At 36.6% G+C, this 11,291-nt stretch overlaps 4 protein-coding genes across 4 annotated transcripts; all 4 read right to left on the reverse strand.

Annotated features, from left to right (window-relative positions):
- Positions 1–939, reverse strand: LOC104939865 (olfactory receptor 52B2-like). The gene has a single exon (XM_010756403.3). The coding sequence runs from the start codon at positions 937–939 to the stop codon at positions 1–3; it is 939 nt and encodes a 312-aa protein (XP_010754705.3).
- A 2,021-nt stretch (positions 940–2,960) lies between these two features.
- Positions 2,961–3,896, reverse strand: LOC113746076 (olfactory receptor 52B2-like). Its single transcript, XM_027280380.1, has one exon. It carries the CDS (start codon positions 3,894–3,896, stop codon positions 2,961–2,963), a length of 936 nt encoding a protein of 311 aa, XP_027136181.1.
- A 2,266-nt stretch (positions 3,897–6,162) lies between these two features.
- LOC109139181 (olfactory receptor 52B2-like) lies at positions 6,163–7,095 on the reverse strand. Its single transcript, XM_019261820.2, has one exon. The coding sequence runs from the start codon at positions 7,093–7,095 to the stop codon at positions 6,163–6,165; it is 933 nt and encodes a 310-aa protein (XP_019117365.2).
- Positions 7,096–10,266: 3,171 nt separating this feature from the next.
- On the reverse strand, positions 10,267–11,291 carry LOC104919850 (olfactory receptor 24-like). The gene has a single exon (XM_010731953.2). The coding sequence runs from the start codon at positions 11,206–11,208 to the stop codon at positions 10,267–10,269; it is 942 nt and encodes a 313-aa protein (XP_010730255.2). The 5' UTR covers positions 11,209–11,291.

Genomic DNA, 11,291 nt, shown 5'->3' on the forward strand with positions numbered 1-11,291 from the left:
TCACCACATAAAGGCACTGACAGACATTTTCTTTCTAAAAAAGTGCAGTACTTTATCCCGAATTTCTTTTGTTTTTAATCCATAAATAATTGGATTCAATGTTGGAGGGAAAATTAATGTCCCCATGAAACTCCTTAGATGTAGTGAAGAGTTATTAAATCTGTATGATAGGATGGTGAAAAGACCCAGACACTCCAGCAAGAGAAAAACAATTAGATGTGTGGCACACGTCTGCAGAGCTTTGGCTTTAGTGTCTGATCGTCGGGATCTGAAACATGCAACAAGGATCTGGAGATATGTGTACAAAACCATCCCATTAGCTATCGCCTGTGAAGAAGCAGTTAAAACAAGTCCATAAATGTTATTGATGGTTGTGTCGACACAGACCAGAGTCAACAAACTTGGATTGTCACAGTATGGATTTGTCAATATAGATCGACAGCGAGGCAAACGCAGCAGCAGATAGAAAAGCACAACTATAATAACCAAAATCACACACCACACAAGTGTGATTAATTTCATAACATGAGCATTAGTCATAACTGTGTTGTATTTTAAAGGACAACATATGGCAATGTATCTATCATACGCCATAGCACTTAGAATGAAAACTGTGCCTGCTGCATAGATGTGGAGAAAAAAAGCCTGGGCAACACAAGCTGAGTACTGCATTGTCCTACTACCTGTCGATAAATCTTTAATGACCTGTGGTAGGAGCGCTGAGGAGCCTATAAGGTCATTGATAGGAAGGTTCAGAAGAATTAGATACATGGGCTGATGCAGGGATTTGTTCAGTACAATAGTGAGGATCAGGATAAGGTTGCAGAAAAGTATGATCATGTAGCTCAGAGATGCAAAAAGAAAAGCAGGAATGACAGTTTCAGAGGGAATGTCAAAGCGATGTAGCACTAAAACAGATGAGATCGACAGGTTATCCATTTTCCACAATAGAAAGTTGTAGAACTATTTCATAGACAGCATCATGATAAGACAGACACTTCAGTTAAACATAACACATCATATATCATATACTGTACAGAAATAAGTTATAGTCTTATTGGTTCAATGTTTTGATCTGAAACTCCAAGAATCACATGAACTTACCAAATTAAAGACTGAATGTGTCCACACCACTTCACTTTGATACATTTCAGTTCAACATAGCACATCATATATCATATACTGTACAGAAATGACAAGTTATACTCTTATGGGTTCACAGTTTTGCACTGAAGAACCACATGTAGAGGGGAAAGGCAGAAAGCTTAATGAGTATTGCAATCAGACACATGTAGTATCAGCAATACTGGCAATGACGTTGAGAGGGATTAGCAGCTTTATAAGATATTTATATTCAACACCACACAGCTCCCTGGAGTCAGTGACATAAACAGAACAATTGATTTGATGCAAAGGCAAAATAAAGATTGTTATTCATATTACACATTCATTCTATGCTTTAAACCCTTTTTATTGCATTGGGTAAAAAGCTTGTAACATAATTGATTTATATGTGACATTTATGTGTGCTCCTGAGCGTCTTGAGGTCTGCTAATGTCAACAAACTACCAGTATTCACTACGACACAGAGTCCAGCACCATGTCCAGCAACTAATGACTGCTTTCTACTAGCCAAGAGAGATGCAAGGCAGGGGCCAATGAACTAACTACAACCGACTGACACTACAGTAAGCTGGGGTTGGCCAGCTGGCTTTGCTAGTTGATCTAAACCTATTTATAACAAAATGATTCTTTATTCTCCACATTATAGAAAGGTTCAATGTATTATGTTGTAAAATAGCACAGATTGAGTTTTATGTGCTCACTATAGTGGTTTTTAAGTCAACTCTATGTGTGCATGGCACTCCTCATGTAGATCAGGACTGGACTTCCCTACAAGAGACACAGGAGGGCAGCAAATCACACAAACTGCAATGGATTCATGTGCTTTTTGTTTATTTGTTGGTGAGTTTAATGTGTATCATTGGCCCCTTCTGCTGTATATGTATTTTGAATATGCACAGTCATATCACAAAGTTCCTCAAAGGTGCTATGAGAGTTTGTGTGAGAGCTAAATATTACTTGTTGCTCATATCTGGACAAAATACACACTACACAGCATCAAGCTGTTAGTGACCTGCTGACTGAAAACCCTCAGAGTCTGCTTTCTGTTTGCTTTCATTTAAACTGCACAACATGATGCATTTGGTTTTTATTTATTGCAAGTTTGTTAGAGCCGGTAATAAGATGCATCATTCAAATTAGTATAAAATCAGCAGCATACAAGATACAGTGCAAGACCTGAAGCTAAATAAATAGTTCTTTGTGTATTCTGAATTCTGATCAGTGCATCTTAACTCTTTAAATAACTTTTCAGACAGACAGTATTATTCTCATACTTAGGTTATGCACTGTATCTGAATCTTGTTTTTGCATTCGTATGTTTCACACAAGTAACTTAAAATTAAAGGTGTAAGACGTATTCTCATGTTTTGTTTATTTCAAATACCTCACATAAACTTTATATTTCATGCCTTGTCAGTAAGACAACCTTTAGCAGTGTATTACATCAAAAGAATAATAGTAGTACAATGCACATGATCACAGCAAACTTTTACAAGAGGCTGGATTCACAGTTTTACCCAGTTAAGATAATAAATGAAGCTATTTCCATGTGCTAAAGAATGCATAAAGACTGTGTCTTAGCTGCTAAAACATCAGTGGTGTGCTGGTGTGACTGTCTTGAAAATCATTATGCATTGTACAAAGACACAAAAGACAGAGCTCTGAAATCTTAAAGCACATTACTGACAAACACTGTACTGCAGTGTTTAGGTGAAAACAAAGGTATTTTATAATGTAATTATAAGGTATCAAGACAAATAAATCTTTTTGTGGTCAAAGAAAATTGTGTCATAAATATAAACAGGTTTAACTTGCTGCATAAAGGCACTGACAGGTCATGAAGATGGGAGGATTTTCATTCTAAAAAAGTGCAGTACTTTTTCCCGAATTTCTTTTGTTTTCAATCCATAAATAATTGGATTCAACGTTGGAGGGAAAATTAATGTCGACATCCCCATGAATTTCCTTAAATGTACTGAAGCATTCTTAAATCTGTATGATAGGATGGTGAAAAGACCCAGACACTCCAGCAAGAGAAAAACAATTAAATGTGTGGCACACGTCTGCAGAGCTTTGGCTTTAGTGTCTGATCGTCGGGATCTGAAACATGCAACAAGGATCTGGAGATATGTGTACAAAACCATCCCATTAGCTATCACTTGTGTAAAAGCAACAAAAAAAAGTCCATAAATGTTATTGATGGTTGTGTCGACACAGACCAGAGTCAACAAACTTGGATTGTCACAGTATGGGTTTGTCATTATAGATCGACAGCGAGGCAAACGCAACAGCAGATAGAAAACCACAACTATTATAATGAAAATTGTCATCCACACAAGTGTAATTATTCTCATAACATGAGCATTAGTCATAACTGTGTTGTATTTCAAAGGACAACATATGGCAATGTATCTATCATACGCCATAGCAGTCAGAATGAAAACTGTACCTCCTGCATAGATGTGGAGAAAAAAAGCCTGGGCAACACAAGCTGAGTACTGCATTGTCCTACTACCTGTCGATAAATCTTTAATGACCTGTGGTAGGAGCGCTGAGGAGCCTATAAGGTCATTGATAGGAAGGTTCAGAAGAATTAGATACATGGGCTGATGCAGGGATTTGTTCAGTACAATAGTGAGGATCAGGATAAGGTTGCAGAAAAGTATGATCATGTAGCTCAGAGATGCAAAAAGAAAAGCAGGAATGACAGTTTCAGAGGGAATGTCAAAGCGATGTAGCACTAAAACAGATGAGATCGACAGGTTATCCATTTTCCACAATAGAAAGTTGTAGAACTATTTCATAGACAGCATCATGATAAGACAGACATTTCAGTTAAACATAACACATCATATATCATATACTGTACAGAAATAAGTTATAGTCTTATTGGTTCGATGTTTTGATCTGAAACTCCAACAATCACATGAACTTACCAAATTAAAGACTGAATGTGTCCACACCACTTCACTTTGATACATTTCAGTTCAACATAGCACATCATATATCATATACTGTACAGACATAACAAGTTATACTCTCATGGGTTCACAGTTTTGCACTGAAGAACCACATGCAGAGGGGAAAGGCAGAAAGCTTAATGAGTATTGCAATCAGACACATGTAGCATCAGCAATACTGGCACTGACCGAGTGGTGAGGCATTGAAGTGAGCTTTATAAGAGAGATTGTGACTCACAAGGGGCTTTGGAAGATATGAAATGTATTAGTTACCCCAGCACCACACACACAATTACATAAACAGAATGACTGAGAGGGAAATAAAAAAAAATCCTATTGCTTTCTATTATTTCTGTATGAATGTTAATGTTTTTACTGGCTTCTTGCAACCTTTTAAAATGTATTACATTTTAATTTGCAATCTTATCTTCCTGTCACTCTTAGACCTTGGACCCTGTCCTTTTTAGATGTCATATATATGGAGCTCTCAATAGTACATTCATGTTGCTAACGTACACATTAAAGGTTCCATATGCAAGATTACAAAGTGGCCGGATACATGCTGCAGCTGGGTTGCAGCTCAGCTTGGTTGCTCACTGATGTTATTGGTAGCAAAATGCTATCTGACTGCTTATGTTACTGTAAATGCATGATACTAACTTAGAAGTTAAGAAAAACTGTCTTGATGTTAAAGTTGAATAACTAATGCCATGCAGAGTGAAAGTCATATCTCAACAACATCACATTTCTTTAAGCCCAAGCTCATCTGACCCATGGCCTCTTTAGATTTGTATATTGGGTGATATAATTGCTAGTTGATGTAAACCTTTTTACAAAATGATTCTTTATTCTCCACATTAAAGAAAGGTTCAATGAAATATAATGTAAAATAGTGCAGATTCAGTTTTATGTGCCCACTATAGTGGTGTTTAAGTCAACTTTATGTGTGTTTGGCACTCCTCATGTAGGTCAGGACTGGACTTCCCTTTAAAAGACACAAGAGGGCAGCAGATCACACAAACTGCAATGGATTCATGTTTGTGTAAGAGCTAAATATTATTTGTTGTTTATATCTGGACAAAACACACACTGCGCAATGCATCAAGCTGTTAGTGACCTGCTGACTGAAAACCCTCAGTCTGATTTCTGTTTGCTTCATTTAAACTGCACACACACATACGCATCATATAAATTAATATCAAATCAGAAGCATACAACATACAGTGCATGATCTGTATCTGAATAAATAAAGATCACCATCTATACTGGACGGTAATCAGTGCAACTTACGTCCTTATGTTTCTTTATTTTTCTAACAAACAAGATTATTCTCATAATTAGGTTATGCACTGTATCTAAATATTGTCCTTATATGCTCAACTGATTAAGTTTCATCTCCTCTGTTTCACACAAAGTTCAGTAACTTGAAATTCAGTGTATAAAAAGTCTTCTTCTTATGTCTTGTTTATTTTTTATGCATCAGTGCCACACAAACATTATATTTCATGCCTTGACAGGCATACAGTAAAACAAAGTAGTACTGTAGTAACATACACTAACATAGTCAGAGCAAACTTTCAAGAGACTGGATTCACAGGTTTCTCTGGTTAACATGTTAAATTAACCTATTCTGCATCTGCAAAATAATGCAGAAAAATTGTATATCCACTGTTGTCTGCAGTTTTACTGTTACTCTCTTGATAAAACATATTCACCGTGTAAACACATCACTTCATAAGAGAAATATCTCTATTTGAAAGCAATAGCAAATGACAGATGACAAGTCCTAAAACACATTACTGACAAACACTGGTGATTTATTTGTAGAAATGTTTGTATTGGGTGTGACTGCTGGAGGAGATAGTGTAAAAGTTAGTAATAGAATATTAAAGCACTGACTTATGTGTTCATGAATTATTTAGCATTCATTTATACAAGAATTATACATGTGTACACACATACTGCAATATAGTTTTCACAAATTATTTAAAAATAACTTTTACTCAAAGCAGCAGTGTTTTAGTGAATGTCACATATTTAAAATCTTTAAGTCCTCTGCATAAAGGCACTGACAAGGTCATGAAGGTAAGATTTTCTTTTTTATAAATTTCACCACTTTTTCTCGAATTTCTTTTGTTTTCAATCCATAAATAATTGGATTCAATGTTGGAGGGAAAATTAATGTCGACATCCCCATGAAACTCCTCAAATTTGGTGAAGAGTTCTTAAATCTGTATGATAGGATGGTGAAAAGACCCAGACACTCCAGCAAGAGAAAAACAATTAGATGTGTGGCACACGTCTGCAGAGCTTTGGCTTTAGTGTCTGATCGTCGGGATCTGAAACATGCAACAAGGATCTGGAGATATGTGTACAAAACCATCCCAGTAACTATCGCCTGTGAAAAAAGAGTTAAAAAAAGTCCATAAATGTTATTGATGGTTGTGTCGACACAGACCAGAGTCAACAAACTTGGATTGTCACAGTATGGATTTGTCAATATAGATCGACAGCGAGGCAAACGCAACAGCAGATAGAAAAGCACAACTATAATAACTAAAATCACACACCACACAAGTGTGATTAATTTCATAACATGAGCGTTAGTCATAACTGTGTTGTATTTCAAAGGACAACATATGGCAATGTATCTATCATACGCCATAGCAGTCAGAATGAACACTGTACCTCCTGCATAGATGTGGATAAAAAAAGCCTGGGCAACACAAGCTGAGTACTGCATTGTCCTACTACCTGTCGATAAATCTTTAATGACCTGTGGTAGGAGCGCTGAGGAGCCTATAAGGTCATTGATAGGAAGGTTCAGAAGAATTAGATACATGGGCTGATGCAGGGATTTGTTCAGTACAATAGTGAGGATCAGGATAAGGTTGCAGAAAAGTATGATCATGTAGCTCAGAGATGCAAAAAGAAAAGCAGGAATGACAGTTTCAGAGGGAATGTCAAAGCGATGTAGCACTAAAACAGATGAGATCGACAGGTTATCCATTTGTATGAGCTTCCACCCTTAAAAAAAATGTAAACATTCATTAATAATTTCGAGATTATGTAACAGAACTATTTGATACATGGCATCAGTTTAGCAAGGACATGAACAAAGATTATGAAGAGATATTGTAAAATGTGTAAAAAGTCATAGTCATGTCTAAGTTATAATTACACAATAAACATACCAAAACAAAGATAAATATGTCCATACCACTTCACTCCAGTCCACATACATTTAGGTTAAACATCGTCATATATCATATACAGAAATAACAAGTTATACTCTTATGGGTTCACAGTTTTGCACTGAAATCTAAGAACCACATGCAGCTGAATAAGTATTGCAATCAGACACATGTAGTATCAGCAATACTGGCAATGACCAAGTGGTGAGACGCTGAGAGGGATTAGCAGCTTTATTAGAGAGATTTTTTGCTCAGACTCCTCCTTTACTATACAGTAAAGTTTATTTTCAGATTGGTATGGCAGTAATTCACAAGGGCCTTTGGAAGATATGAAATGCATTAGTTACCCTAGCACCACACACACACAATTACATAAATAGAACAAATGATTTAACACAGAGGCAGATTAAAAAATCTTAGCGCTGTGTTATGAATGATTGTTTATTGGCATCTTGCAACCCAGATCAACAGTAATCATGTACAGACCATACTCCACCACATACAAATTATGCCAGGTTCAGGGCACATTTCTTCATATGTTGTGGGACTGTCCTCCTGTTAGGCCATTCTGGAATAATGTTGCATGGACTGACTTTGTAAATGTCATATATACATGGAGCTCACAATTGCTTAATTTCATGCTGCCAATGCACACATTAAAGATGCTTTTTAGCTATTCATTTTATGTTTTAATCATGTTTTTTATTGCTAATGGGTGTAACAGATTTTCCAGATTTATTTCCACATTTCCACATTTATGTGCGCCCCAAGTGGCAACCTCTGTTTCTGGGAAATGAAGCCAATGCAGGAGTGGTAAAAGCTGCAGAACTGAGTCAGTCTCCATAAGCGGCTATGTTAAAATGTCCAACTTCAGAGCAGAAATAAACACGTTTACAACCTGGAACAAAAAACTGTTTTGGTCTCTTTAGCTAATTTCCCTGTTCATGACAACTGTACCGAGGGTGAGGGTTTTTTTAACTCATCCGTTCAGATGATATTAAGGCTTAAAGTTGTGCACAATTAACAGCGTGGCGGCTTTGATTGACAGCTAAGTGCCATTACAGATGGCTTATTCGAGCACCCAGGCATCATTCGACCTGCCTCAGGTCCGCCAATGAAAACCGGGAGGCGGAAGAAGAAGTACATCCAACATGGCAGCATGCAGTGCCACATTTTTTCGTCTTCAAAACAGCGCTGTCCACTCTTTATACTGTCATTGATGTGCCCCCGAGTTCTCTCTCCACTCTCTACAGTGTCAACAGTGTGCAACAGCTAAAAAATGAGTCTGCCAATGTCACCAAAAAAGCTGCACCCACTACAACAGAGTAGATGTCTAAAGTCTAAACTAACATTACAGCAAAGCATGTAAAATAGATTTTGATATTGAGGTTTTAGCTGGCTAACGTTGCCTTGCTCGCTGCTGGGAATTAACTGTGAGTGAGATAATGTAACAAAACCCTGTCTTAGATAGATAAAAATAACTAATTCATCCCTCACCCTCCCAGGGCTGATCTGGCTATTAAATTGGCTGGCTGATTGTTTGCATATTACTTTGTCGTCTGTCATTATAAAGTACCTAGATACGTGCGGTGTTGCTGTGTTAATAAACAATGTAATAGTACGTAGCGAAGTTTATGAATGACTGCTTTCTGACTAGAGCTAAGCTGGGGTTGGCCAGCTGGCTGTTGTTTGGCTGTGTAGCGTGGGTCTGGCCTTGGTCTCTTTGTGGTTTTAGCTGATGGGATGATTTGCAAATGGATGTCTGACAGTGTTCCAAATAAAATATACAGTGCAGACAAGTTTTTTTTCTAAATATCATTAGTATGAACACTACATTTGATTTCATAGCTTTTACAGCTTTCTGGCATTCACAGTGGCCTTTTATTGTGGCCAGCCTAATGCACACCTGTGCAATAATCATGCTGTCTAATCAGCATCTTGATATGCCACACCTGTGAGGTGTTGCAAAGGAGAAGTGCTCATTATCACAGATTTAGACAGATTTGTGAACAATATTTGAGAGAAATGGTTATTTTGTGGATATAGAAAGTGTTTGAGTTCATCTCATGAAAAATGAGAGCAAAAACAAAAGTGTTGCATTTATATTTATATTTATATTTTACATTATTGTTCAGTGTATAAATCGGGACCAAAAAAAGGTAGAAAAACTAAAACTGACACACCAAGAGCTCTTTAAAAAAAAGGGGGACACTCTGTTTTATAGACTGCTCTGCCTCATATGTTGAACAGGTCTATAATTTTCCATAGAGGATAACACATGATCCAAATCATACTCACATATACACACAATCACATATTATTATTTGCTTTCATACATTTATCATTTTTTAATTGCTTGGCTCACATACTTCATATCATACTTTCCACCACCACATCCTCATTATCACTTTAAGTGTTTACATACATTCATACTGTGCATGCACATGCTGACATGTTACCTTTTTTTATACTTTCTATTTTATATTATATGTACAGTAGGTCACTTCACAGACATGTGCCTAGTTGAGATGATTTAGACAAAAAGCAGCTGACAAGTATTCAACAGATGTGATAACTCCTTCAAGGCTGTGGGAAAAATCTTTCCTTATTATCTTATTAAAGGTCAGGAGTGTGTGAAGCGTTGATCAAAACAAAAGGCTTTCAAGAGTCTGAAATATGAAACATTTGTTTTTATTCAAAGACTGAACAGCACAGCACAGATTTGATTAATAAACCACACAGAAACATTATTTTTGTTTGTTTAGAGTTCAGCAATAACTGCAGCATGATTAATGAATGTAAAGTTGTTTGGACTTTAGAAACCAGGTAGCTGTGGTCCACTGAGCACATGATAAGTGAATACATGACAACAATCACATGTGAAGAAGACAAGAATAAGTATAGAACATGTTAAATCTCTGACACATTTTACAAAAGACTTTAGATAAATAAATATTAAACATATTATCAAATATATAGCAAACTTGTTACAGCTCTGATGAAGCTCCATTTCTTTTTAGCAAAGTTTTTATGCTCTGCTTGAGTTCTTTGGTTTTTAGTGCATATATGATTGGGTCCAAAAGAGGTGGAAAAACTAAAATTGACACACCGAGAGCTCTTCTCAGAAAAGGAGACGTACTCTCAATACGATGAGCAAGAAGAGTAACAAAAGTATTGATTTGTAGGATTATGAAAACAACTAAATGTGAGCCACTTGTCTGAAGGGCTTTTTTCCTGGCTTCAGGATGATTAGTCATGACACATGTGCGTAAAATCTGTGCATAGGTATAAATTATTATTAACAGTGATCCACCTTGGAGTAAACCTACATTAAACAGTCCATAGATGTTGTTCACTCTTTTGTCCTCGCAGACCAGTTTCAATAATGATGGATTGTTACAGAACAAATCCACAATATTTGTCCTGCAGATTTTGAACCGTGCAAACAACAGAAACAACGTAACCATTATCGATAAATTGATCAACCATATTATGACAATGATTCTAACTGTGTTGTGTGGAGTCATGATGGCATTATACCTCAATGGACAACATATAGCAATATATCTGTCATATGCCATGGCACTCAAGATCAGCAAGTTTCCTGTACCATAAACATGAATCAGAAAACCCTGAATAACACATGCAGGATAGGAAATCAGTCTGTTCTGTGTCACAATGCTGAAAACGAGATGAGGGAAAAACGCTGTACCACCGAGCATGTCACTAACAGGCAAGTTGAACAGCAGGATAAACATCGGCTTGTGCAGCTTCTTACTCCAAGCAATAGTTGCTAATACCGTCAAGTTGAAAAACATAATAACCATATATGTTAAAGTCCCAAACAAAAATGCTGGATAAACATATGCGTCAGATAATCCTAGTGTTTCCAATTGTAGTAAAACTGGAAAAGATGTGTTTGTGTACATCCTGTACACTATGTTGTTGTTACTGTTGCACCTTCTGTTGTAAAACAGCTCAAAAAGAGAAACACATTAGAAACACTTTGAAC

This window comes from Larimichthys crocea, chromosome VII (assembly GCF_000972845.2).
Source record: "Larimichthys crocea isolate SSNF chromosome VII, L_crocea_2.0, whole genome shotgun sequence".
NCBI lineage: Eukaryota > Metazoa > Chordata > Actinopteri > Sciaenidae > Larimichthys > Larimichthys crocea.

Excerpts from the sequence above, each read along its gene's own strand:
- LOC104939865 (XM_010756403.3), bottom strand. The coding sequence starts at position 939 with ATGGATAACCTGTCGATCTCATCTGTTTTAGTGCTACATCGCTTTGAC.
- LOC113746076 (XM_027280380.1), bottom strand. The coding sequence starts at position 3,896 with ATGGATAACCTGTCGATCTCATCTGTTTTAGTGCTACATCGCTTTGAC.
- LOC109139181 (XM_019261820.2), bottom strand. The coding sequence starts at position 7,095 with ATGGATAACCTGTCGATCTCATCTGTTTTAGTGCTACATCGCTTTGAC.
- LOC104919850 (XM_010731953.2), bottom strand. The coding sequence starts at position 11,208 with ATGTACACAAACACATCTTTTCCAGTTTTACTACAATTGGAAACACTA.